Below are 26,562 nucleotides of genomic sequence, written 5' to 3'. Positions count from 1 at the left end.
TCAGGTTACAAAATTATATATGTGATTTTTTTAACACTGCAAATAAAAAAAAAAAACAGGTAGAAAATATAACAAAATATTTACAGTTGGTTATATCTGAACAATTGAATTATGGATTTTCCCTATTTTTTTCTCTACCTTCCAAATGTAATAACATACTATAATGAAATCAGAACATTAAAATACAGGCCCTAAAACTCGACAGACTCAGTTGCCAAACTGCCAACTTTATTTTGTCAAGATATTTAACAATATAAAAAAGTTCATATTTCTTCATGGTCATATCTTTTCCAGCTTTCAAAGATTCAATAGTAGAAACAGCCAAATGCTGCTACAACACAGAATAAACTGTCCTAAAAAACAAACGAAACAGAAAACAAACACACAAATCCAGAGTGTTAGTACTAATGAAAGACTAAGGGCAGCACAGACCTGAAATTAACATTATCTCAGATCTTTGCCAATTTTCAATCATGAAGACTTTTCCCCTTCTTCATGAAACATATTTTCTAGAATATAACTATAAAGTTGCCTCCCTCAAGACAGCTACAAAATTGCTTGCCAAAAGGGTAGTAGGATGGGTAAAGAATCAGATTTTCTGAATAAAGAAATGAAATGCAAACTAATGCACCTTATGTAATATTTATTCATAAAATAAATAGGCTGGAGTTCCCATCGTGGCGCAGCAGAAACATATCCAACTAGGAACATGAGGTTGGGGGTTCAATCCCTGGCCTTGCTCATTGGGTTAAGGATCCAGCGTTGCCATGAGCCATGGTGCAGTTGATGCAGCTCGGATCCTCCATTGCTTCGGCTGTGGCATAGGCTGGCAGCTGTAGCTCTAATTTGAACCCTAGCCTGGGAACCTCCATATACTGTGGGTGCAGCCCTAAAAAGTAAAAAAAAATAAAAATAAAAACAATAAAAAATAAATATGCCCATTTTTCCTGATTTATCAAAGAAAAAATGTAATGTATAAAATGCTTTGAGTTTCTTGGAGTAAGTACATTACCCAATCCAAGGATATTATAGCATCACAGATAATAAAAATACATCACGTTGTCACAAACTCTGGACAAGGACAAATGGTCTCTGGCTGGTTGGTTGGTTTTTTTTTTTTTTTTTTTTTTTTTTTTTTTTTTTAGGGCAGCACCCGTGGCATATGGAATTTCCCAGGCTAGGGGTCCAATTGGAGCTACAGCAGCCGGCCTACACCACAGCCACCACCACAGCAATGCAGGATCTGAGCTGCATCTGCAACCTACACCACAGCTCATGGCGATACCAGATCCTCAACCTACTGAGTGAGGCCAGGGATCCAACCCACAACCTCATGGTTACTAGTCAGATTTTTTTGCCCTGTGCCACAACGGGAACTCCTCTGGTTGGCTGTTCTTAATTGATAAAATTCATTTGTCCATCTTTTAACTTGGACTCTCAAAATGTTCTCCAGATCCTAGTTAAACTTGTTAAAATACTTTTTGAGGTACTTATTACAGGAGTTCCACCTGCCTCAGCAACTCCTAACCCGCTAACCTCACCTCCAGCCTGGCAATGATGGGAGAAAATATGAGTTCAAGTACCTGATTATTAACCAAAAGCAAATTCTTTGGTTAGCCCAGTTCCCTGGTTCCTTTCGTAGGATAACTGTAACTGTTCTAAAACAATGCTGCCTGTGCTGAGGGATCTATTTTTTGTTTGTTTCTTTGTTTTAATTTCCAACACCTTATGAATTGATACTTTCATAAAATAAAAAAGTAATAGCTAAGAAAATGAAATAAAAAGAGAAACATACAAATATAACCTAAACTTACTAGATTCAATGACTATAAAATTACCTTGTCAAATTCCCATGAGTTTCTAAACCATTTACATACAATTCATGAATACTTGGTTAGGACCTGGAACAGTCTGCAGAATGGCACAGGTCTGTAGACCCCACTGTTCTTACAGTGCCACCAAGAGTTCTCCATTGGGATTGAGCCCTGGTTATCCACAGCAGTTATCAGCTTAATAGCATATGCTTTTTTTCTCCCCTCTCTTATTTCCTCATCTTCCACCTGTCCTTCCTGGGATCTTCTCCCAAATAAAAAAGTACTTTAAACTCTGAAAATGAAACCTAAATAAATAATCAACAAACTGAATTAATGGCATGGTAGTCTAAGTCAGCAAACTAGACCTGGCTCTCAAAAATTATCTTTAGTTCCCATCATGGCGCAGTGGTTAACGAATCCGACTAGGAACCATGAGGTTGCGGGTTCGGTCCCTGCCCCTGCTCAGTGGGTTAATGATCCGGCGTTGCCGTGAGCTGTGGTGTAGGTTGCAGACGCGGCTCGGATTCCACGTTGCTGTGGCTCTGGCGTAGGCCGGTGGCTAGAGCTCCGATTCGACCCCTAGCCTGGGAACCTCCATATGCCGCGGAAGCGGCCCAAGAAATAGCAAAAAAAAAAAAAAAATTATCTTTAGACATCTCCCCACTAATCCTATGTTCTAAAATCTGATCCTGATAATCTTTATTAAGTAATAATTGATAACCAAAATTTTAAATTGCATATTTGTTGATATGAATATTGTCTAGCCCCCATGGTTTATAAGCTCTCAACAAGCAGAAACCACGACTGCATGACTGTCTTATTCACCATTTTATTACTAGAAATAAAGGAATTTAATTATGGGTTACCCCCTACTATCTTCTCTACTTTCTTTTTTTATTTTTTTATTTTTTTTTTGCTTTTTAGGGCCACACCTGTGGCATATGGAAGTTCCTAGCTTAGGGGTCAAATTGGACCTGAAGCTGCTGGCCCACACCACAGTTACAGCAACACGGGAACCGAGCTGCGTCCGTGATCTATTCTATGACTCACAGCAACACCAGATCCTTAACCCACTGAGCGAGGCCAGGGATAGAACCCACTTCCTTGTGGATATTAGTCGGATTCGTTACCACTGAGCCACAATGGGAACCTCCTCCTGTCTACTTTCTAAATGTAATAACAGATTATAACAAAATCAAAACATTAAAATATAAGGCCAGTACAGAAGCTGGCACATAATAGGATCTCAGAATTATTTATTGAATGAATGAATTGTATTATATAAAGACTCAGGGAAATAATGCAGTTTTAACTCCAAAAAGCAGGAAAAACCACAACCTTATTTTGATTCTTCCCCAAAAGAGCTGGTAAGTGAAGATTTACCATAGTACTTCCCACTATTTAGCATTTGATCCCTAGGGTAGCTGAATATAAAACTTTAGTAGGATCATAGAATTTTAGAGCTAAAAGGTGCCTTAAGATCATCTATATGAGTAGCCTCCCTATCTGGCAGTTAAGTGTAATCATGCAGGAAAGATTTTTAAAAATTGATTCACTGAACCAACCCCTGGCTTATTTGATCAGAATCTATTGAAGAGGGGCTCGGCATCTGTATTTTAAAGAAGTTTCTCAAATTTTTCTTAAGCAGGCACAGCCAGTCTTTGGGAAAATGTAGCACAACTTCCTAATGTAAGGGATACAATCAGAGAAAAGTTCAATGACTTACCTAAAGTCATTCAATTAGAAAGTTACAGAACTAGAAATGGAACCTCTCTCCCAATTCGCTCAATCTAGTTCTTTTCTATTCTATCATCCTTTAATTCTGACTCTACTAATTCACAACCTGGGAGCATTTGTATAGAAGATAGGATCATTTCTGGAAACAAGTATAAAATAATTGCATATGATTGACCAAATATTCATGTCAAAACTTCCGAATGTTTAAATGAAACCTCTTTTTAAAAAGTCCTCTGGAGTTCCCGTCGTGGCGCAGTGGTTAACGAATCCGACTAGGAACCATGAGGTTGCGGGTTCGGTCCCTGCCCCTGCTCAGTGGGTTAAGGATCCGGCGTTGCCCTGAGCTGTGGTGTAGGTTGCAGACGCGGCTCGGATCCCGCGTTGCTGTGGCTCTGGCGTAGGCTGGTGGCTACAGCTCCGATTCAACCCCTAGCCTGGGAACCTCCATATGCCGCGGGAGCGGCCCAAGAAATAGCAACAACAACAACAAAAGACAAAAGACAAAAAAAAAAAAAAAAGCCCTCTTTTTTTTTTTTTTTTTCCAGTCTTCTTAGGGCCACACTTGCAGCAGATGGAAGTTCCCAGGTTAGGGGCTGAATCAGAGTTGTAGCCACCAGCCTACACCACAGCCACAGCAACACTGGATCCTTAACCCACTGACCAAGGCCGGGGATGGAACCCAAGTCCTCAAGGATACTAGTCAGATTCGTTACTGCTAAGCCACAATGGGAACTCCAAAAAGTCCTCTTAATTTTTGCTTAGTTTTGAGAAATAGCTTTAAAATAAAGTAAGTAATTTAATTACTGAAAGTAAAATCACTTTGCTCATAGAATCCCTGCCACCCAAATTCCTTTGCAGCTTAGCAAAGTGCTATATGACTCTTAGCACTAAATAAACCATGTTATTCCCATATTCAAATTTGTGAAGAGTTACATCTGTACACATGAAAGTGTCCTTGCCTATCAGATGCACACTAGGTTCTGCCTTAATAACACAAAGGAACAGTAAAAGCATCTTATCCAGAAGGAGTCTCAGACAAATGTCTAAAACTAAAATGTCCTTCTCTTGGATATTTTTAAAATGTTAATAAGTAAATAAAACTGAAGTGTCCTCATATCTTAACAAATATTAAGTGATTTAATTTGGAATGACCACATGCCCTTAAAAAAGTTCCCAAGTAGACTTACATTCATGAAAACATCATGCGTGCAGTTGTCAGTGTCGGCATCCCAGAAACAGCGAGCAGCCATACTAAAAAGTCAAAGAGAGAGTTATCAACAATATAACAAGGATCTAAACTGCATAATATCTGCCATAAACAAGTTTTCCTTGATACGTTCTTATACATCAGTGCTTCCAAACCTTTTCACAGGATGACACACAGAAAGTCATATTTGTACAGCAGAGTATACCAGAAGGGCCTGGAATCATAGATAAGGCTGCTTGCAGCTGGAGGTGACCAGCCCAGACTCTGACTGGCTGTTTGGCAGCTGAAGAAGTCAGTATCTTGAAGTCTTTGGTAGTCTGGGTGGGAAGATCTATTACAAATTATTTCAGGTAAGATATCTGTGTGTAACTTTCAGAGAAAATAATACCTAAGACTTATGACTGAAATGGGCTCTATTCCTGCACAGTAAGATGAGAAGGTAGGTCTGGAAAGGACTCAACGAATTATCTAGTCCAACCTGATCATTTTATAGAGTCCTAGAAAAGAAAGGGGTAAACGCTGAACTAGAATTCAGTCTTCTATTTCTGAATCCGATATTACCTCTACAGGATACACCTCTAAATTCTAAAATTAGCCATTCTTCTCTCCTCAATTCTTAGGTAAGAAAAAATGTCAGTCAAAATAAAAGTCTATTTAAAAATGGAAGGTCATTTGACATCATTCTTGGAATTGTGAAGTCTTCTTAGATCTGATTCTGATTTCCTCTCCATCAAAGAACTTATGATAATTATAATTAAATAATGCCACTGTACAATTAAATAATACAGTCCTACAATTGTATTATTAATAACCATTTCTCTCCATGGTACAATGTAAAGTCTATAATGTCTTGTTTATCACATCACCTAGAATGGTGTAATGCCTTTATTGAAGAATCAATGAGATGGAACAAATTGTGAGGACATATTTATATAGTTACACTGTTTTTTAACCAACTTATGCATTTTATATTTTACTTATTTTCAGAGGGTGTATTATTTTTGTTATGCTTACCAGTTAAGTTATTCTTTTTACTATGCTATATAAAATATTTAATGGTATATAAGGCTTTCTTCTTTATAGATTTTAGTTGCATAATATAAAAATTTAATGTAATGCCAATTTTTAAAGAAAAATTGAAATGTAATAGATAAAACTAAGTAGTAAAGATGAAAGCCATAAAATTGGGATAAAGTATAGAATAAATTTCCTGTTTGTCTCAGCATATTTTCCATTCCACTTCTCCAGTGGGAATCACTTAATCTCTTTCTTAAGACCCATGTTATAATAATCTGTGTAAATGTAATTGTGTGTAAATGTATGTATTTTATTCTGTAAAAATAAAAATAAATAAAAAAATAAAAATGGAAACACTTGGAAGTTCCCATTGTGGCTCACTGGGACTAGTATCCCGACTAGTATCCATGAGGATGAGGATTCGATCCCTGCCTCACTCAGTGGATTAAGGATCCGGCATTGCTGTGAGTGTGGTGTAGGTTACAGATGAGACTAGGATGCAATGTTGCTGTGGCTGTGGTGTAGGCTGGCAGCTGCAGCTCCAATTCAACCCCTAGCGTGGGAACTTCCATATGTCGCGGGTGCAGCCCTAAAAAGCAAAAACAAAAATATAAATAAATACATAAATATATAAATAAAAAAATAAAAATGGAAACACTTAAATACCCAGGAATATTGGATTCATAAATGAAATTATGGTATTTCTTAGCAATAAAATGCAGCCATTAAAGTTTTTTTTACAAAAATGCTTTAAGAACATGAAAAGATGTTTACCATATAATGTTAAGTTTAAAAAGTAATTTTAAATGCTTTATAGTTTTATTAAACATATGTCTATGATTCCTCATGAACATTTATGGCACTTACTTTGTGTTCCCCACTGGCCTAAATGCTTCACATGTATCAACTCACTTAATTCTCTGAAGTATGGTACTATTATTACACCCATTTAATAAACATGGAAATTGAGAGTCAGAGAAATTAAGCAAACATGTCCAAGGTCATTCATAAAGTAAGTGACAAAGCCTGGCTATGAACCTAAGCAGCTCAGCTTCAAGTCTGTGGAAAAAGATATACATATAACATACTATATTGGTTCAGTTTTAAAAGACTTTTTAAAGTTTACACAGAAGAGCTCCCCCAGCATAATATTTCACACATACTTTTTTCTTTTTCTCTTTTTTTCACACATTCTTAAATTTAAAAAGTTCCACCTATTTCTAAACTATAACAGTATGAAATAAAATTATTCTACTTAATTGATCAATCAATAAATATTTATTTAGCAACTACCATATGTCCAGAAAGGGTAAAATATGGCTTTGTCCTCAAACAATTCTCAACTTTATTTAGTGAAAAAAATTGGCACACATCAAAAAAATACAATAATGTATAGTGGTGCTAATTTATAGGTTATTAAGATTAAAAGGGATTATAATGTCTATCTAGTCCAAGCCTCCAAGTCCAAGTTGCGTAACAGTTGAATATGTCTTCAGAAGTGCTAAAGAATTTTAGAGAATTTAGGAGCAAAAGCCAAAGAAGACTTCATGCAGGAAGTACTGCTTAAGCTGAGTAGAACCAAGTGAAAGCATGAATACAAAAATATATTTACAATTCAGTAATGAAAAACAAATAATCCAATCAAAAATGGGCAGAAGAGCTATACTGATATTTCTCCAAAGACACACAGATGGCCAACAGGCACATGAAAAGATCATCACTAATTATTAGAGAAATACAAATCAAAACTACAATGAGGTGTTATCTCACACTGATCAGAACAACCATCATAAAAAAGTCTACAGGGAGTGCCCGTCATGGTTCAGCAGATTAAGGACCCAAACTTGCCTCTGTAAGGATGTGGTTTTGATCTCTAGCCTTGTTCAGTAGGTTAAGGATCTGGTGTTGCTATAAGCTGCAGCGTAGGTTGCAGATGTGGCTTGGACTCAGTGTTGCCATGGCTGTGGTGTAGGCCTCAGCTGCAGCTCTGTTTCAACCCCTAGCCTGGGAACTTCTATATGCTGCCAGTATGGCCATTAAAAAAAAAAAAAAAAAAAGTCTACAAATAGCAAATGCTAGAAAGGGTGTGGAGAAAAGGGAACCCTCTTACATTGTTGGTGGGAATGTAAATTGGTATAGCCACTATGGAAAATGGTATGGATGTTCCTCAAAAAACTAAAAACAGGAAGTTCCTGAGGCAGGGGTTCAATTCCTGGCCTGGGAGCTTCCATATGTTGTATATGCAGGCAAAAAAAGAAAAGAAAAAAGAAAAACTTAAAAAATTAGAGTTGTGGGAGTTCTCTTCATGGGTCAGCAGAAACAAATCTGACTAGCATCCATGAGGACGCAGGTTTGATCCCTGGCCTTGATCAGTGAGTTAAGGATCTAGTGCTGCCACGAGCTGTAGTGTAGGTTGCAGACATGGCTTGGATCCTGCATTGCTGCAGCTGTGATGTAGGCCAGTAGCTACAGCTCCAATTAGATCCCTAGCCTGGGAACTTCCATATGCTGCCAGTGCGGCCCTAAAAAGACAAAAAAAAAAAAAAATAGAGTTTCCATATGAGCCAACAATTCCATTTCTGGGTATACAATCAGACAAAGCTATAATTTGAAAAGATATATGCACCCCTGTGTTTACAGCAGCACTATTTACAATAGCCAAGACATGGAAACAACCTAAATATCCATCAATAGATGAATGGATAAAGAAGATGTGATACACACACACACACACACACACACACACACACACACACACACACAAAATGGAATATTACTCAGTCATTTAAAAGAATGAAATAATGCCATCTGCAGCAATATGATGGACCTACAGATTATCACAGTAAGTGAAGTAAGTCAAAACAAGAAAGACAAATACCATATGATATGGCTTATATGTGGAATCTAAAATACAACACAAATCAACTTATCTAGGAAACAAAAAAAGATTCACGGATCTAGAGAACAGATTTGTGATTGCCAAGTGGGAACGGTGGAGGAGAGAGAAGGATTGGGAGTTTGAGATTGGCTATACAGGATGGATAAACAGGTTCCTACTGTATAGCACAGGGAACTATATTCAATATTCTGTGATAAACCATAATGGGAAAAGAATATGAAAAAAACTATATAACTGAGTCACTTTGTTGTAGAGAAGAAATTAATACAACATTGTAAATCAATATACTTCAACAAAATTTTAGAAATGTATTTAACAAATATTTGTTCAGTATCTATCACATATGAGCAAAGTGCTAGATGCAAATAATACAAAGATGTCCTTGCCTTCAAATTGTCCTTGCCTTCAAATTGTGGTCTCTTTATACAATTTCCCAATAAAAGAAACTAGGGCTCCTTGGAAAAATTCTAGGGCTATGGCTAGAAATGTACAAGATAAACCTGGGACATCTGGGTCATATCAAAACCCTGGGCTATACCAAAAAGAATATTGTGTTTAAGTATATAATGTATGTGTATATATATTTATACACATATTATATCTATTTATATTTATATAAAGTTGTTTCAAAAGACTTACAAGAAATATAATGGAACAGTCTGTGGCAGGCCAATGCTTCTACCACAGTCAATGAGAAAAACTGGATTAAATGCATCTGAAAGCTGCTGAAGCAAACAGGACTGGGAGAGCCAAAATTCTGAGAAAGGTGACCACAGAAGGTAAGCTGATATTCTGCAGCAAAGTTATCCCTGGGACATTTTCCAACTCTGGGCACAGTGCTAGAGGCTGAGAGCTTGAGCTTTGCCCAGGTGGAAGACCAAGTACTAAGGCGGAAAGACACCAGCAGGATGGCTGGCAGCCTTACAGGGCTGGGGAGATAAAATTGGAGGCAAGAGGGGCAAAGATCCCTGTAAGAAAGGAGAGAGGAGAACTGCCACATGGTAGGTTTCTCCTCAAGATGTGTGCTGAATTCTGAAACTGTGTAAGCAGAAACCTAAAAAGCTAAGTGTGGTAAGCAAAATAATGCCCCCCCCATATGTCTATGTCCTAAACACCAGCACCTGTATGTTATATTACATGGCAAAAAGGTTTTATAGATGCTTAATTAAGGATCTTTAAACGGGGAGATTATCCAGGTGGGCTCAATGTCATCACAAAGGTCCTTAAAAAAGAAAGACCGAAGCAGGAGGGTCAGAGTCAGAGAGATATTGGAAGACGGAATGCCATTAGCTTTGAAAATGAAGGGTTTATGAGCTGAGGAATGTGGGTGGCCTCTAGGAGATGTAACAGGCAAGGGAATGAAGTCTCCCCTATAGCCTCCAGAAGGAATGCAGCCCTGCCAGCACCTTCGTCTTCACTCAACAAAACCCATTCTGAATTTACGATCTCCAGAACTATAAAATAAAATATTTGTGCCTTTTTGAGGAAGTGAATTCATTAAAGAAAAAGCCTCTGAAATGAAGAGTAGTTTAATGCTGAGGAGACAGGGACTAAAACTCAGTACCTGCTGAGGGTGGGATCCAATGAACACTTCAAGATTCTTGGTTGACCATGTAGAGGGCTGCATTCAAGAAAGAATAGTGAGGAGTTCCAATTGTGGCTCCGTGGGTTAAGAACCTGACTAGCATCCATGAGGATGCAGGTTCGATCCCTGGCCACCCTCAGTGGTTTGAGGATCCAGCGTTGCCATGAGCTGTGATGTAGGTTGCAAATGCGGCTCAGATCCCACGTTGCTGTGGCTGTGGTGTAGGTTGGCAGCTGCAGCTCTGATTTGACCCCTAGCCCGGGAACTTCCATATGCCTTGGGTGTGGCCGTAAAAGAGAAGAAAGAAAGGAAGGAAGGAAGAAAGGAAGAAAGGAAGGAAAAGACAGAGAGAGCCTTATTCAACTCAGCTCAGTACCTGACTGGATTAAGGTAAGGGGTCCATATTCAACCTTAATAAACAAAAGAAAGGGTAAACCTTCTCTGGAGGAAAATAATATCTGGAAGTTTTACAATTTTTAACACAATGTCCAGGACTCAAACTTAAACTAGGCATACCAAAAGACAGAGCTATATGAAAGATTAACAAAACAGGAGTTCCCGTTGTGGCGCAGTGGTTAACGAATCCGACTAGGAACCATGAGGTTGCGGGTTCGGTCCCTGCCCTTGCTCAGCGGGTTAACGATCCGGCGTTGCCTTGAGCTGTGGTGTAGGTTGCAGACGCGGCTCGGATCCCGCGTTGCTGTGGCTCTGGCGTAGGCCGGTGGCTACAGCTCCGATTCAACCCCTAGCCTGGGAAACTCCATATGCCACGGGAGCGGCCCAAGAAATAGCAACAACAACAAAAGACAAAAAAAAAAAAAAAAAAAAAAAAAGATTAACAAGACAAAAAAAAAAATCAATGGAAATAGACACACATGTGATCCAGACACTAGACTAAGCAGACATAGCTGCTAAGACCAAAATGTAAAAAGAGAGGAGAGAGGGATGAAGGTGAATATAGATTTTTTAAAAAAGTCACTAGACAATTAGAATCTACAAAAAAAGAATTAAATGGAAATGCTAGACCTGAAAAATATAATAATAAATTAGGAATTCAGTGGGTTTAATAGCAGATTAACAGTTCCTGTCATGGTGCAGCAGAAACAAATTCGACTAGGAACCATGAAGTTTCAGGTTCGATCCCTGGCCTCACTCAGTGGGTTAAGGATCTGGCATTGCCGTGAGCTGTGGTGTAGGTCGCAGACATGGCTCAGATCTGGTGTTGCTGTGGCTGTGGGGTAGGCTGGCGGCTACAGCTCTGATTAGACCCCTAGCCTGGGAATCTCCATATGCCAAGGGTGTGGCCCTAAAAAGACAAAAAAAAAAAAAAAAAACAGATTAGACACAACAGAAAAAAGGAATAGTGAACTGAGACAAGTCAACAGAAAAATATCCAAACTGAAGCACAGAGAGAAAAAACAAAAATTCAGAAAACAGCCTCATAAAAGACATGTGGATTAGAGTAAAAAGATCTAAATACATGTAGAGTCCATAAAGAAGAGCAGAGAGCAAAAGAAGCAGAGGCAATATTTAAAAAGATAATAGCCACATATAGCACCCAGATCTTAATTCCTTTTTTTTTTTCTTTTTTTTTTTTTTCTTTTTTAGGGCTGAACTCACAGCATATGGAAGTTCCCAGCCTAGGGATTGAATTGGAGCTGCACCTGCTGACCTATGCCACAGCCATAGCAATGTTGGAACCAAGCAGCATCTGTGACCTACACAGCAGCTTGCTTCAATGCTGGATCCTTAATCCACTAAATGAGGCCAGGGATCGAACCCACATCCTCATGGATCCTAGTCCGTTCTTAACTCACTGAATCACAATGGGAACTCCCAGATCTTAGTTTCTTTTCTTTCTTTCTTTCTTTTTTCTTTTTTTTTTTTTTTTTTTTTTTTTTTTTTTTTTTTTTTTTTTTTTTTTTGTCTTTTCTATGGCCACTCCTGAAGCATATGGAGATTCCCAGGCCAGGGGTCTAATTGGAGTTGTAGCCACTGGCCTATGCCTGAGCCACAGCAACGAGGGATCCAAGCCACATCTGCAACCTACACCACAGCTCACAGCAATGCCAGATCCTTAACCCACTGAGCGGGGCCAGGGATTGAACCCTCAACCTCATCGTTCCTAGTCGGATTCGCTAACCACTTAACCACAATGGGAACTCCAGATCTTAGTTTCTAATGACATTCTCCAATAACACAAACCAGGGCTCCTTAGAGAAATGGCTGATTTTAGGGCTGGGGAAGAAAGTGGATGAGGCAGATCATCTTATAGTGCTAGTAAACAAGGAAGTGCTCAAAAAACTCACAATCGTTAAGGCATGTCAAAAGGACCAGGGGTCAAATGAAAGAACTGCCAATGGCCAAAGCTGGAACAATTTGGGCAACAAGTAAATAAAGTAGTATTGGATTATAATCCAAAGTATAAAAATCCATAGTCTATAGTGAAATAAATGACTGAATAAAAAAGTAAATGGGAGAGAATAGACAAATCTTCTATGCTGAAAAATTCCAAATAATTTACTCTGCCCTCAGGGAGGTAGAGCATAACTCCTTGCTCCTTAATTCTGGGCTGCACATAGTGATTTCTTTGTAAAGAGTTCAGTATGGAAAGGGGAAGGCCTAGTAACTTCACAGTGAAAAGCTGACAAACACCACTTAGGCTGGGGTCAAGGTTAACATCAACAGTAATATATACTGTTGATAATATGGACTCAGATATGATATGAAAACAGCACTTTTGGAGTTCCCGTTATGGCTCAGTACTACATGTATTTACATTCCTTATGGGAAAGAGATAGAAGGAAAGCATATATGGAACCCGCAACCTCATGGTTCCTAGTCGGATTCATTTACCACTAAGCCACAGCGGGAACGCCCAAGGATTTTCAGTTTTTAGATGTGATATCTTATTATGTTTAAAAAGGTCCTGGAGTTCCTGTTGTGGTGCAGTGGTTAACGAATCCGACTAGGAGCCATGAGGTTGCGGGTTCAATCCCTGGCCTTGCTCAGTGGGTTAACTATCCAGCGTTGCCATGAGCTGTGGTGTAGGTTGCAGACGCGGCTCAGATCCCGCATTGCTGTGGCTCTGGTGTAGGCCAGTGGCTACAGCTCTGATTAGACCCCTAGCCCGGGAATTCCATATGCCTTGGGAGCGGCCCTAGAAAAGACAAAAAAAAAATAAAAAGGTCCCGTAAAGGGTATTGTCCTTCATTGTTGGTGGGAATGTAAACTGGTACAACCACTATGGAAAACAGTATGGAGGTGCCTCAGAAAACTAAATATAGAACTACCATGGGACCCAGAAATCCCATTCCTGGGCATATAGCTGGACAAAACTTTCATTGAAAGAGATACATGCACCCCTATGTTCACAGGAGCACTATTCACAATAGCCAAGACATGGAAACAACCTAAATGTTCATCAACAGATGAATGAATTAAGATGTGGTATATACACACAATGGAATACTCTCTATCTACAGAAAAGAAACAAACTCATGGACTTGGAGAACAGACTTGTGGTTGCCAGGGGGCCGGGAGGCGGGGGGGGAGTCTGGGGTTAGTAGATGCAAACTACTGCATTTGGAGTGGATAAGCAATGAGATCCTGCTGTATAGTACGGGTAACTATATCTAGTCACTTGTGATGGAACATGATGGAGGATAGTGTGATAAAAAGAATATATATATATGTGTATGTATATGTATATTAAATATATATATAAGAATATAATATATATAGTTGGATCACTTTGTTGTACAGCAGAAATTGACAGAACATTGTAAATCAACTATAGTAAAAAATTTTAAGTTAAAAAATAACTAAAGCTATAGAGAGACATAACAAATGTCCCTTATATTTTATTTATTCATTTATTTTGGCTGTACCCTTGACATGTGGAAGTTCCCAGGCCAGGGATCAAACCCATGCCACAGCAATGACCCAAGCAGCTGCAGTGACAACGCCAGGTCCTTAACCCACTGTGCCACAAGAGAACTCCTCAGTCCCTTATATTTTAGAGATTATATCCTGTTGTATTTACAGATGAAACGATATGAGGACTGGGATTTGCTCCAAAATAATCTGGTGAGGGTAGGGAGAGTAGATGGAAATATAAATGAAACAACATGGGTATGGCTTGATAACCTTGAAGCTAAGTAACAGACACATGGGAGTCACTTAGTCCCCACACTTTTGCATATGCTTGAAATTTTAGATGATAAGAATTGTAAAAGGAGGTGGAAAAAGCCTTCTATGTTTGATTCTGGTCACATCTAACAAAGTCAATCAGGACAAGCTTGAGGAGTTTATACCTTACTGGATTTGAAATAAACTCTATAGAGTTTAAGAAAAGAAAGTGAGATGCACTTCTGGGAGGTGGGTCTGGTATGTGAATTATAGAGGACAGAGATCAGAGTTTGGAAGTGCTGACAGGGGCTGCTAAGAAACCCTGGCATCCAGGTTACAGCACAAGCAGTGAGAGAGTAATGGCTACGTAAGATAAAAGAGGATGCCACACTTTTACACCTGAATCAATGGAACCTTGGTTAATACTGCAGGCGATAGAGAAATGAGAGCGACAGGCTGATTTAAGGAGAGGAAGGGAAAAGAAATTTGGAACTCTATTTCTATTTGATCACGTTAAACATTTGAACAGGGTAGTAAAGTATTTCTTAGTTTCTCTGAGGTGAGGAAATCTCCTGAAGCCTTTTGACCACATGGTAGAAGGCACTGTGGTGAAGAACACTGTACTGGGAGTCAGAAGCCTGGCCTCTTGGAGTTCCCATCGTGATGCAGCGGAAACAAATCCAACTAGGAACCATGAAGTTTCGGGTGCGATCCCTGACCTTGCATAGTGGGTTAAGGATCTGGCATTGCTGTGAGCTACGTGTAGGTTGCAGACTCGGCTCCAATATGATGATGCTGTGGCCGTGGCGTAGGCCAGCAGCTGTAGCTCCAATTAGACCCCTAGCTGGGAACCTCCATGTACTGTGTGGGTGCGGCCCTAAAAAGCTAAAAAAAAAAAAAAAGGTAAGAAGCAGCAGCCTGGGCTCTATTCATGACTCTGACATCAACAAGTTCTATAATTTTGAGCAAATTGTGCTGACCCTCATAAGTGTCATCACAAAGATCACAAAGTAAGGAGACTGGACACTAGAAAAACCGTAGTCTCTTCCCAATCTAACACTCTATAGTGAAAAATTCTCAGTGACGGTATCTACAAGATTTTTTTAATTCATTCAGCAAATATTTTTGTACTTTCTTACAAAATATAAGACTAGGCACTGTTTATAAAGCCACAAGAAATGACAGGAAATACAGATTTTTTTATTTTTTTTTTAAATTTTTTATTTTTTTGTCTTTTTGCCATTTCCAGGGCCACTCCCACGGCATATGAAGGTTCCCAGGCTAGGGGTCCAATCAGAGCCGTAGCCGCCAGCCTATACCACAGTCACAGCAACTCGGGATCCAAGCCGCGTCTGCGACCTACACCACAGCTCACGGCAACGCTGGATCGTTAACCCACTGAGCAAGGCCAGGGATTGAACCCACAACTTATGGTTCCTAGTCGGATTCGTTAACCACTGAGCCACGACGGGAACTCCAGGAAATACAGATTTTGAATTTGCCAATACAAGAATGATGGTTTGAGGTCATGAGAATGAATGAGTTCGTTGAAGAAGCACAGAGAAGAGCAGAAGAATAAGAAATGAGCCATGAAGAAAGCTCAGAGCTAGAGAAGTAGGGAAAAGGAGGAACAAGTAAAGGAGAGAATTATCAGTTAGAAAAACAGAAGAGAAACAAGTTAGATAAGTGACCAAAAATAAATAAATAAATTTTAAGAAACAGAAGCCCAGGTCAATAACAAGAGCTATTAAAAACTATCTCAGTATACATCTAAGGATAACCTGACCCCCTTGCTGTACAGTGGGAAAATAAAAAAAAAAAAAAAAAAAACTATCTCAGAAAATTTTCAAGAAATTAATTTAGGAGAATGGTAAGACCAAAAACCAGGCAACAAGGAATATGGGAGGAAACACATAACACATAAACACATATACATAATATCTCTCTGGATGTATATATACATAAATCCTAAAAGACTTAATAGCCTATAAATGCTATGAACAGTGAGTTACCCCATGGAGCCCACCCAGACTGTCCACCTCACTGCTCAGTACCAGAATCTCTTCAGTTCACAGCTTCATTTTATTACCCACCAAGAAACATATAAAAATAAAAACAAGAGGAAGTTCCCATTGTGGCACAGCCGAAGGGAATCCGACTAGTATCCATGAGGATGCAGGTTCAATCCCTGGCCTTGCCCAGTAGGTCGGGGATCCTGTGTTGGTGTGGCTATGGTGTAGGCTGGCAGCTGTAGCTGCTCCAATTTGACCACTAGCCTGGGAATTTCCATATGCCACGGCTGTGGCCCTAAAAAGCAAAAAATAAAATAAAATAAAAAATAAAAACAAGAAAGAAAAACCAACTACTCACAATACTCCTTCCCCTCTTTGTTCTCCAATCACTACTTGCACCACCATTTTATATCGGTCAAATCCCATTCCTGGAAAGAAAAAAAATAAGAAAGTTTTCTATGAGCAAATAAGGGTAAAATTACTTAACGAAGGCAAATTTGCCTAGAATGAACATTAGCATTCAATCTACAAGCCCTTACTGAGTATGATTATAAGCATGAGAGTCAGAGAGACTTGGAGACAAATTAGGAAGTGTATAGGTTATTTAACTTTTCAGTTTAAGTCTTCCTCGATTGTTCAGTGGGAATATCACCACCTTCCTCCTGGGGATGTTGTGAGGTTAAATGAGAGAAGCTTCCTCCTGTCTCTACCCATTTCTCTTCCATAATAGTCTCAATAGGTCTTAGCTTCCTTCCTTTCTCCCCTACTCTAGTCAGGTATAAGCTAGGCCCTCAAGATACAGAGATAAATAAGATACTCTTCTTCCCTTAAAGAACTCATGGTAGGAGTTCCCACTGTGGTGCAGTGGGTTGAGGATCCAGCATCACTGCAGCTGTGGGATAGATTGCAGCTGCGGCTCAGATTTGATCCCTGGCCTGGAACCTTCCATATGCTATAGGTGCAGCCAAAAAAAACCCCCCCAAAAACCAAAAATCTCAAACAAACAAACAAACAACAACAAAAGAACTCACAGTAGTTGAGAAGGCAAATGTGGAAAATAAAATGAAATGCAATATAGTAATAATTCAAAGAGTGGCATGTTTAAGGTACATTAGAAGCACAGAGCTGGGAGACTCATCTCTTTGGACAGTGGAGAAGGGATGACCAGAAAAAATTTCTTGGAGGATGAGATACATGAGCTGAGTCCTGAAAGATGTGTGGGAATTTACCAACTGGACAATGGAGAGGGATAGCATATGCAAAGATATAAAGCATGGGATCTTTAGAAAATTGCAAGCTGTTCAGTAAGATAGAACATAAACCATAAGTGGAGTTCCCTTGTGGTGCAGTGGGTTAAGGATCTAGTGTTGTCATTGCAGCAGCTCGGGTTGCTGCTGTGGCATGGGTTTGATCCCTGGCCCAGGAATTTCCACATGCCGTGGGTGTGGCCAGGGGGTGGGGGGGCCCTAACACAACCCAGCTGCTTCGCCAGAAACTATACTGCTAAAAGAGCAAAATCCTGATAATTCTTACCAACATAAAATTTAAGGGACAGAAAACTGAATGGGTACTTTTAACTTCTCTCTTTTCTGATCAAGGAATAGTGGAAACAGTTTTTAAAAAATTGTGAAATAGGCAAAGTTAAGACAGAGCCAATTCTCTCTGATGAACATAAAAGCTCCAGGATTATACAGTAAGTTAGCAAATAATCTGAACACTTACAGGAATCCTCCCATGTAGGACATGAACCCTAATTCAAGATACTTAACAAAATCTCAGAAGGAAACAGAGCCCAAATTTTTTTTTTTTTTTTTTTTTTTTTTTTTTTGTCTTTTTGCTATTTCTTGGGCCGCTCCTGCGGCATATGGAGGTTCCCAGGCTAGGGGTCCAATCGGAGCTGTAGCCACTGGCCTACACCAGAGCCACAGCAACACGGGATCCGAGCCGCGTCTGCAACCTACACCACAGCTCAAGGCAACGCCGGATCGTTAACCCACTGAGCAAGGGCAGGGACCGAACCCGCAACCTCATGGTTCCTAGTCGGATTCGTTAACCACTGCGCCACGACGGGAACTCCCCAAATTATTTTTAAAAGTCATTGCACATAGGGAATTCCTGTTGTGGCACAGGGGAAATGAATCTGACTAGGAACCATGAGGTTGCGGGTTCTATCCCTGGCCTTGCTTAATGGGTTAAGGATCCAGTATTGCTGTGAGTGGTGGTGTAGGTCGCAGACACGGCTCGGATATGGCATTGCTGTAGCTCTGGCATAGGCTGGCAGCTGTACCTCCAATTCAACCCCTAGCCAGAGAATCTCCATATACCACTGGTGCGGCCCTAAAAAGCGGGAAAAAAAAAAAAAAAAATCACTGCACATAGTTGAACCGAGCTTCCTCATTCTCTAGCTATTTCTCTTCCTCTTTTTCTCATACCCATGCTTTAGAAATGTGGCTAGAATATCAAGTACTCAGCCCTTAGAACACAATTCTGAGGGGAAAATAAAATAGTCTTAGATACAGTGAGAAGAGAGTTTTAAAAAAACTAAAATAAAATCACCCACATCACATCAAAGCAAAATGAAAAGAAGCTGAGTAGCAACATGCAAAGGTACAACAGCAAAAACAAACCAAATAGCAAGAAAAGAAAGATACTGTTTAAAAAACAAAATAACTCTGGAATTCCCATCGTGGCGCAGCAGAAACGAATCTGACCAGGAACCATGAGGTGGAGGATTCGATCCCTGGCCTAGGTCAGTGGGTTAAGGAACTGGCATAGCTGTGAGCTGTGGTATAGTTGAAGATGCGGCTTGGATCTGGCGTTGCTGTGGCTGTGGCGTAGGCCAGCGGCTACATTAGACCCCTAGCCTGGGAACCTCCATATGCCAGGGATGTGGCCCTAAAAAAGACCAAAAAAAAAAAAAAAAAACCTGAATTATTGACTTACGGTAATCATATGTCAAAGAAAATGGAAGAAATTATGGCAGAGAAAAGTTATTGAGCATCGGGGTTAAAGATAGCATTTTTTTTTTTTTTTTTTTTTTTTTTTTTTGCTTTTTAGGGATGTACCCTTGGCATATGGAGGTTCCCCAGCTAGGGATCTAGTCAGAGTCATTAACCACTAAGCCACTGTGGGAACTCCAAGGATAGCAGTCTTTAAGCAGAGAACATCAGATTGCCCTCAGATTTTTCCACAGTAATATTCAATGAAAGACAGTGAAGCATCATCTATAAGATTTTCAAAAAATAATTACCTCAAAATATTATATTCATCCAAAATATATTCTGATTATAGGCTTTCTCAAACATGAAAGAATCCAGGGTATAGAGCATTTCTGAGCTCTTCCTGAAAAAACTTAAAACAAAATCTCATCAGGTAAGAACTGAACCAGAAAAAATCACTAATGGAAACAGTATGATGAAAGGACTAAATAGTAAGCAATCATTTCATTTAAATACAGAATTAATGTTATAACACTACAGGAAATAATCTATAGCATACCATTGTTTTTAAAGTATTTATCTGTATATACACATGGAAAAGAGCTCTGATGCAATGTCCACCTAATACTGATGTTTTTTTATGACTGGAGGCATTGGGAGTGACTTTTTCTTGATTTTATTTATTTTTCTACAGTTTGTTTTTTTATAACGAGCATGTTTTGTTTTGGGCTATAGCGTGCAGCAGCTTGATGTGGGATCTCAGTTCCCAGATGAGGGGCTGAACCCAGGCCACAGCAGTGAAAACACTGAATCCTAACCACCAGACCACCAGGGAACTCCCCATGAGGGTATATTTTTTTAAAAATAATTTTAATAGTGAATTTTCATTAACTATCTGTAAACAAAAATGTTAATATACTAACAGTTCATTTGGGTGATGGAAATAGAATCACTCTTTTTCTTTTTTGTATTTTTCTATTTCTAAAAATTAAAACATTAATAAAAATAAGAAGATACACCAAAGTCTTTTTTTTTTTTTTTTTTTTTTTGTCGTTTTGCCATTTCTTGGGCCGCTCCTGCGGCACATGGAGGTTCCAAGGCTAGGGGTTGAATTGGAGCTGTAGCCACCGGCCTACACCAGAGCCACAGCAACACGGGATCTGAGCCGCATCTGCGACCTACACCACAGCTCACAGCAACACCGGATCCTTAACCCACTGAGCAAAGGCAGGTATGGAACTTGCAACCTCATGGTTCCTAGTCGGATTTGTTAACCACTGAGCCACAACAGGAACTCCCCACTAAAGTCTTAAATAGTATTAACTACCATGAGTAATGGAATTTTACATAACTTTTAAAAACCAATTTGTGTGTACTGTCCAGGTTTATTACAATGAAAATGTATTACTGTTACAAAGACATTTCTTCCTTCCAAAAAAAATCTTTAAAGAAGGGTAGACAGAAAGAAAGGATTTTTCAGATGGTATAATATTAACAAAAGGGAGTGAGAGAGACAGAAAGACAAAGAACGGGGAGGAAAAGCAGGAGCTCTGCTCTGCAGATGGAGAGAGTGCAGGAGCAGAGCGCCAGTACGGTAAGTAGTTAAGGACTCAGTGGGAGAGATGGACTCAGGTCAGACTATGAGGCTGAGGACTTGACTTATTGGCAGGTAAACCATCAAAAAGTATGCGGCAAAGGAGCCCCTGTACTCTCTGGTCTTTCCGAATATAAGGATTTCTTGAATAGCAATTTGGTACAATGGCTTTTACTCGTTCCCACCATCTACGAAAACAGACAGGAGTAAAAGTTACCAAATAATTGAACAGACTAGACACTGAAGAAAAATTCGTGTTTAACAGAATCCACAGTTTATGTCCCTTGTTCGAAAATAAAGGAGACAAAGGGGTAAAATTGGATGTTTAATGGAAGCAAGTCATTTCCAATTATCACCACTATTACCTTTTAGTTTATCTTTAATATTTTCTGATAAACGTTTTGTGAGCTGAGGCATTTCTTCTGGAGAGTATTCAGCATTTGCCAGTTCCTCCTTGAGCACAGCATGAATACAGTCTTTAACCACAGAGGGTCTGAACCTAAAGAAAAGAGTTGGCAACATCTCATTGGTGACTCCAAAACCCTAACACCCTCACAGCTCAACTTCCCCAAGTTTTTTTTTTTTTTTTTTGTCATTACAATCATTTAATCCTCTTTTTCATATTTTTATTATAAAATAAAAACAAGAAAACAAATCATATTCGACACTTGTCTCTCCAGTCTGGACCGCTCCCCTGAACTTCAGAGCTCACATTCCCACCCATATTCCCATCTAGATGTCTAGTAGGCAGCTCAGATTTAATACATCCAGTGCTGAGCTTCTGATCATCTCCTCTCTAGGTCCTCATTTCAATCAGCGGTAACGCCATTCTTGCAGTTCAAGCCAAAAACCTTGGTGTCAGCTTGGTTGCCTTTCTCTCTCACACAGCTCACATCCCATTGATAAGCAAATCTTAGCAGTTCCACCCTCAAAGTAATCTAAAATTCAACCATTCTCACCACCCCACTACCTCCACCTTCCTCCAAGTCACCTTTACTTCCTGCCTGGATTACGATGGCCTCCTAACAAGTCTCTGTGTCTGCCTTTGCTCCTAGATCCTATTTTCAGTACAGCAACTAGACTGGTGCTATCAAAATATGTGTCAGATCATAACACTCCTCTGTTCAAAATACCCCAAATATTTCCCACCTCACTCAAGTAAAAGCAACATTCCGTGATTTGCAAAGTCCCATGTGATCTATCCTACCAAACCCTCTGACCTTGTTTTCTACTACTTTGCCCCTCTTTCTCCCCACTTAGGCTACACTGGCCTTCCCTATGTTCTTTGTTCTGCACTTGCTGTTAACCTCTGCTTGAAGTTCAATCCTGCTCTTTATATGCATAGCTAGTTCCGTCATTTCTTTAAAGTCTTTATTCAAAAGTCACTTTCCCAGGAGTTCCCTTGTGGCTCAGCAAGTTGAGGATCCAGCATTGCCACCACTATGGCTCTGGTTGCAGCTGTGGCGTGGGTTTGATCCCAGGCCCAGGAACTTCCACATGTGAGGGACCCAGCCAAAAAAAAGAAAAAGTTGGGGGGGAGCACTTTCCCTAGCCACTCTCTCTAAAACTTCCACCCTCCTACCACATCACTTTATATCTCCCTTTCTGGAAGTTATTACTATACTATACAGTTCACTTACGTATTCTTGTTCATTGTCCTACCCAGCTAGAACACAAGCTAGCTCAAGGCAAGGCTTTTTATCTGTCTGGTTTACTGTTATATCCCCATTCCTAGAATAGCACCCAGCACACAGTGGACAATAATTTTTTTGAAGAAATGAACTACTGAATACACGAATTCAGAGAAAAAAAAAAGTCTCCCCTAATTTTACCACCCTAACAATAGTATTAGCATTTCAGTTGTATTTATTACATATTACAACACCATGTATCTTTTCTGGGTTATTTTATATCCTATCAGTTGATTTGCCTATCATTACCAGAATTTTTTTTTTTTTTTTTTTTTTTTTTTTTGTCGTTTTGCCATTTCTTGGGCCGCTCCTGTGGCATATGGAGTTTCCCAGGCTAGGGGTCGAATTGGAGCTGTACCCGCCGGCCTATGCCAGAGGCACAGCAACACGGGATCCAAGCCGCATCTGCAACCTACACCACAGCTTACGGCAATGCCGGATCCTTAACCCACTGAGCGAGGCCAGGGATTGAACCCGCAACCTTATGGTTCCTAGTCGGATTCGTTAACCACTGAGCCACAATGGGAACTCCAACCAAAATGTTTTAAATGTTGAGCTTATAATGTGGTTTAGTATTTGGTAGTACTAGTGGCCCCTTATTACTTTCTAACAGTATTCTCTTCAGTCTCTTGCCAGCTCATTCTTACAGGTGAACTTTAGAATCATGGACAAATTTCTAGGTTTGATCTGTTCAAAATATGATCTTCCTATTAACAAACATCCTATATCTGGCTCTTCCCTTAAGCCTTTTCCACTCTCAGTAAAATGTTAAAAGTTTTCTTCAAACAAGTCACACATAATCTTACAGGACTATTCCTACATAATACATATTTGTTGTTAATCTCGTTCTGTTTTACAACAGAAACACAGGTGAATGGCATTCTATGCATTTAGACTCTTTTACCAAGATAATTGAACATTTTTTTAAATGTCCCTTCTGCTCTCCAGAAAACTGCTATTACATTTACCACATTGTAACCAAAGTTCTTGGCTTGCAGTATTTGCCAGGCATTTGACTCAGGAAGTAGTTTCAAATAACAGAGGAGGGGCTTGGGAAAATCTTTTTTTTTTATTAATTTACATTTTTATCTGTGGAAATGAAGTTAGTGACGGATCCTAGAGCCCTAACTAACTGTCCTCTGCACAAGACTTTGTGCCTTAATTCTGGGAAGGTATTGGGGTAGCAGGCCAAAGGCCTCTAGATACTATCTAAGACAGGTCCCCTGCCCTGCAAAGAAGTTAGCGCATTCTGGCATATGTGTGCACACAGCAACCCTCAAAACATGGCCGAATGTTGTTTTCTGCCCCTCTCTTTATTCCATCCATCTCGATTCCTTTGTGCCCACTTTCTGAATCTCCCAGAGTCAACACCCACCGCACTAGTCTAAGGCGGTCCCGGCGCTCTAACACTGCACCTGCAGGTCTGATCCTCTGCTGCCCCCTGTAGCTAGAAGCTCAAGGAGAACAGCGCCCCTCTCTCCCTGTCCCCAAGCTCCGTCTCTAGCCCCGCCCCCCTCCAGTCCCGCCCCGCCCCCGCCCCACCCCCTTCCCAAGGCCCAGGCTACCAGGCGAGCTCTGCCTGTTGGAGGCAGACGTCTCAGGGGTCGCCCCCGCAACATCCCGTTCGCTACCCGCCTTTGCTGGAAAATGGGCCGCAGAATGTAGGTGTTCTCCGACTCCCCGGCGGTCTTTTCAGTCTCAGGCAGCCCATCGACCGCAGAGAAGGACGCGCCCACAGAAAAGGACTGGGAGACCGACATGGCTTAATCTTCTTCGCCTCCGTCTTTCTCGCGAAGAGGGCTTAGCGGGTGGCCGTACGGAGCTGGGAAACCGTCGCCAGGGCACCGTCGCCAGGGCGACAAGGCCGCCTTTGGCCCTGACGTGACGCGGCCCCGCGCTCGGCGCTGTGTGGCCCGCCCTTCTCAGCGGGCTCTCGCCAGCCTCCGCCCCGCGCCTGCGCACCAGGTGCTGGACCGGAACTGATCATGTTGAGTGACCTTAACTTCGGAAAAGAGTGGTTTGTCTCTCTCGGTTTTACAAAGCACTTCAGCAGACGGCAGCTCTTACTAACCGCGCTGCAATCTTAGGAAGTGACAGAGAATCTGAGGCCCTAGGAGGTTCGAGATTACACAACTAGTAAGCGGCAGGTGAAGTAAGCTGGACCCTGTGAGGGGTTCCAGTGACAGATCCTCTGTTTCGCATTTCTTGTGAAAAAACTTTAGTCTCCTGTGTCTCACTGAGTCCCAAAGAAATGATCCCAACAGTTAATGATTAGAAAAATGGAAAAGCAGGCATGGAGAAAAAGCAGTCAAGCAAGAAATTATAAAGAGATACAGGATTCCTATTTTCTCCTTGAGGGATTCGGATGCACTTTCTAAAGTTGTTTCTACAGACACGCAAGACCCCGCTAGATGACAATTTATGACCGCAAACGCATAGACCACGGACTAGTTGGAGCCCGAGATTCTCGACGATTGAGGTTCCTGAAACTTCCTTCTGTTGTCACATCACTAACTAATCAGAAGAATGTCGACGACCTGTTCATGAGCCCTGTGACCCTCACCCTTAATGTCGTCTTAAAAGCCGTTGGAAAATTTGCGTCTTTTAAGCACTAAAATAACACTGTGCGTTTCTACTCCACAACCCAGCATCACTAGATTAGCTTTGCTGAGCTTTGAGCAAGGGGACCCAAGTTTCTTTAGGTAACATAGAGACCTGACCCTCATCAAAAGTCTTCAAACTCCGGCCCACAGGCCAAATCCAGCCTTCACCCTGTTTTGTGCAACTTGTGAACAGGTTTTATATGTTTAAATGGTTGGGAAAAAATCAAAAGAATAATATTTCATGATAAGTGAAAATTACAGGAAACTTCAATTTCAGTCTCCATAAAGTCTTATTGTAACACAACCGTGCTCACTTATATATTGTGGAGTTTTTGTGCTATACTGGCAGAATCAAGCAGTTGTAAAAAGAGACCATGTGGCCTTCAAAGTCTAAAACATCATCTGTCCCTTTACAGAAAAAGTTCGCAGTGTCCTGCTCTAATCCATAACTGCCAACCTGTAGTTCTCCCAGCCTCATGTACACTCCTGATACAGGGCAAAAGTCAGAAAGGAGCAGACTTAAGATGCATTTCCTGCTTGTGAGCACCAGTCCCTGGTTCTGTTTTAGAAAGCTGTGTGGGGAAAAAAAAAAAAAAGAAAAAGAAAGCTGTGTGATCCTGCTAGCCTCAAAAACTAAGAAAAGAAATTCTCCCAATATCCCTCTTGACCAAAGCTCCCTAAGTGGGAGAGAAGGAGGTCCTCTGCGTTCTCAGTTCCACATCTAAGGAGCTGTGGCATCACAGTACTCCTCCACCCACACCATCCTGTGTCTTCCCTCCATGCTCTTTTTCTTTTTTTCATTACTCAATGAATTTATTACATTTATAGTTGTATAATGTCCCCTCCATGTTTTTGAGTATTCTTTTCCCTCAGCCTTTCCTTCCTTCTCTGCTAGGCTAACCATTTCAAGAATCAGTTCAGATACATCTGAAGCCTTCCTTCATCTCTCACAGATCCTCTCCTTAGTGGTGCCTTGTCCCTCCAAGCACTCCTTATACCCTTATCATATGACAATCAAATTATTGGTAGATGTTTTTCCCTAAATGGCCATGAGATCTTCAAGGACAGGGCAGGGTCCAAGGGCAAGCACCATGTCTCAGTCATTTTTGAATTCACAGCATGCATGGCAGTGCCAAGTACACAGTGGGTATTCAGCATATACTGCCTATTGAACTGCACTGCACACTGGTGGATTAGTCAGCTTGGGCTGCCATAACAAAGTACCACAGACTGGGTGGTTTAAACAACAGAAATTTATTTACTGGAGGCTGGAAATTCAAGATCAAGGTGTCAACAACTTTGGTTTCTACTGAGGCCTCTCTCATTGGTCTGC

The 26,562-nt window shown here is 40.5% G+C and overlaps 2 protein-coding genes across 2 annotated transcripts in view; both read right to left on the bottom strand.

Annotated features, from left to right (window-relative positions):
- PCYT1A (phosphate cytidylyltransferase 1A, choline) overlaps nt 1-24,548 on the bottom strand; it is a 76,426-nt gene extending 51,878 nt beyond the window's left edge. Inside the window, exons 1-4 of the mRNA XM_013982345.3 lie at nt 24,262-24,548; nt 21,301-21,434; nt 16,761-16,830; nt 4,739-4,802 (exon numbers count right to left, since the gene is read on the bottom strand). The gene's annotated coding sequence lies outside the window, so the exon portion shown is untranslated. The remainder of the gene's footprint in view (nt 1-4,738; nt 4,803-16,760; nt 16,831-21,300; nt 21,435-24,261) is intronic.
- DYNLT2B (dynein light chain Tctex-type 2B) lies at nt 208-24,548 on the bottom strand. The gene is made up of 5 exons (XM_021070165.2): nt 24,262-24,548; nt 21,301-21,434; nt 16,761-16,830; nt 4,739-4,802; nt 208-353 (listed from the first exon to the last, which is right to left on the bottom strand). The coding sequence occupies exons 1-5, from the start codon at nt 24,384-24,386 to the stop codon at nt 306-308; spliced, it is 441 nt and encodes a 146-aa protein (XP_020925824.1). The 5' UTR covers nt 24,387-24,548; the 3' UTR covers nt 208-305.
- Nucleotides 24,549-26,562: the final 2,014 nt, after the last annotated feature.

Source organism: Sus scrofa, chromosome 13, assembly GCF_054392235.1.
Source record: "Sus scrofa isolate SSC_HxYL_T2T_F1_AM1 chromosome 13, Sscrofa_HxYL_maternal_Yorkshire_Landrace_v2.0, whole genome shotgun sequence".
NCBI classification, from domain to species: domain Eukaryota; kingdom Metazoa; phylum Chordata; class Mammalia; order Artiodactyla; family Suidae; genus Sus; species Sus scrofa.
This window is presented reverse-complemented; position numbering and strand designations above follow the sequence as displayed.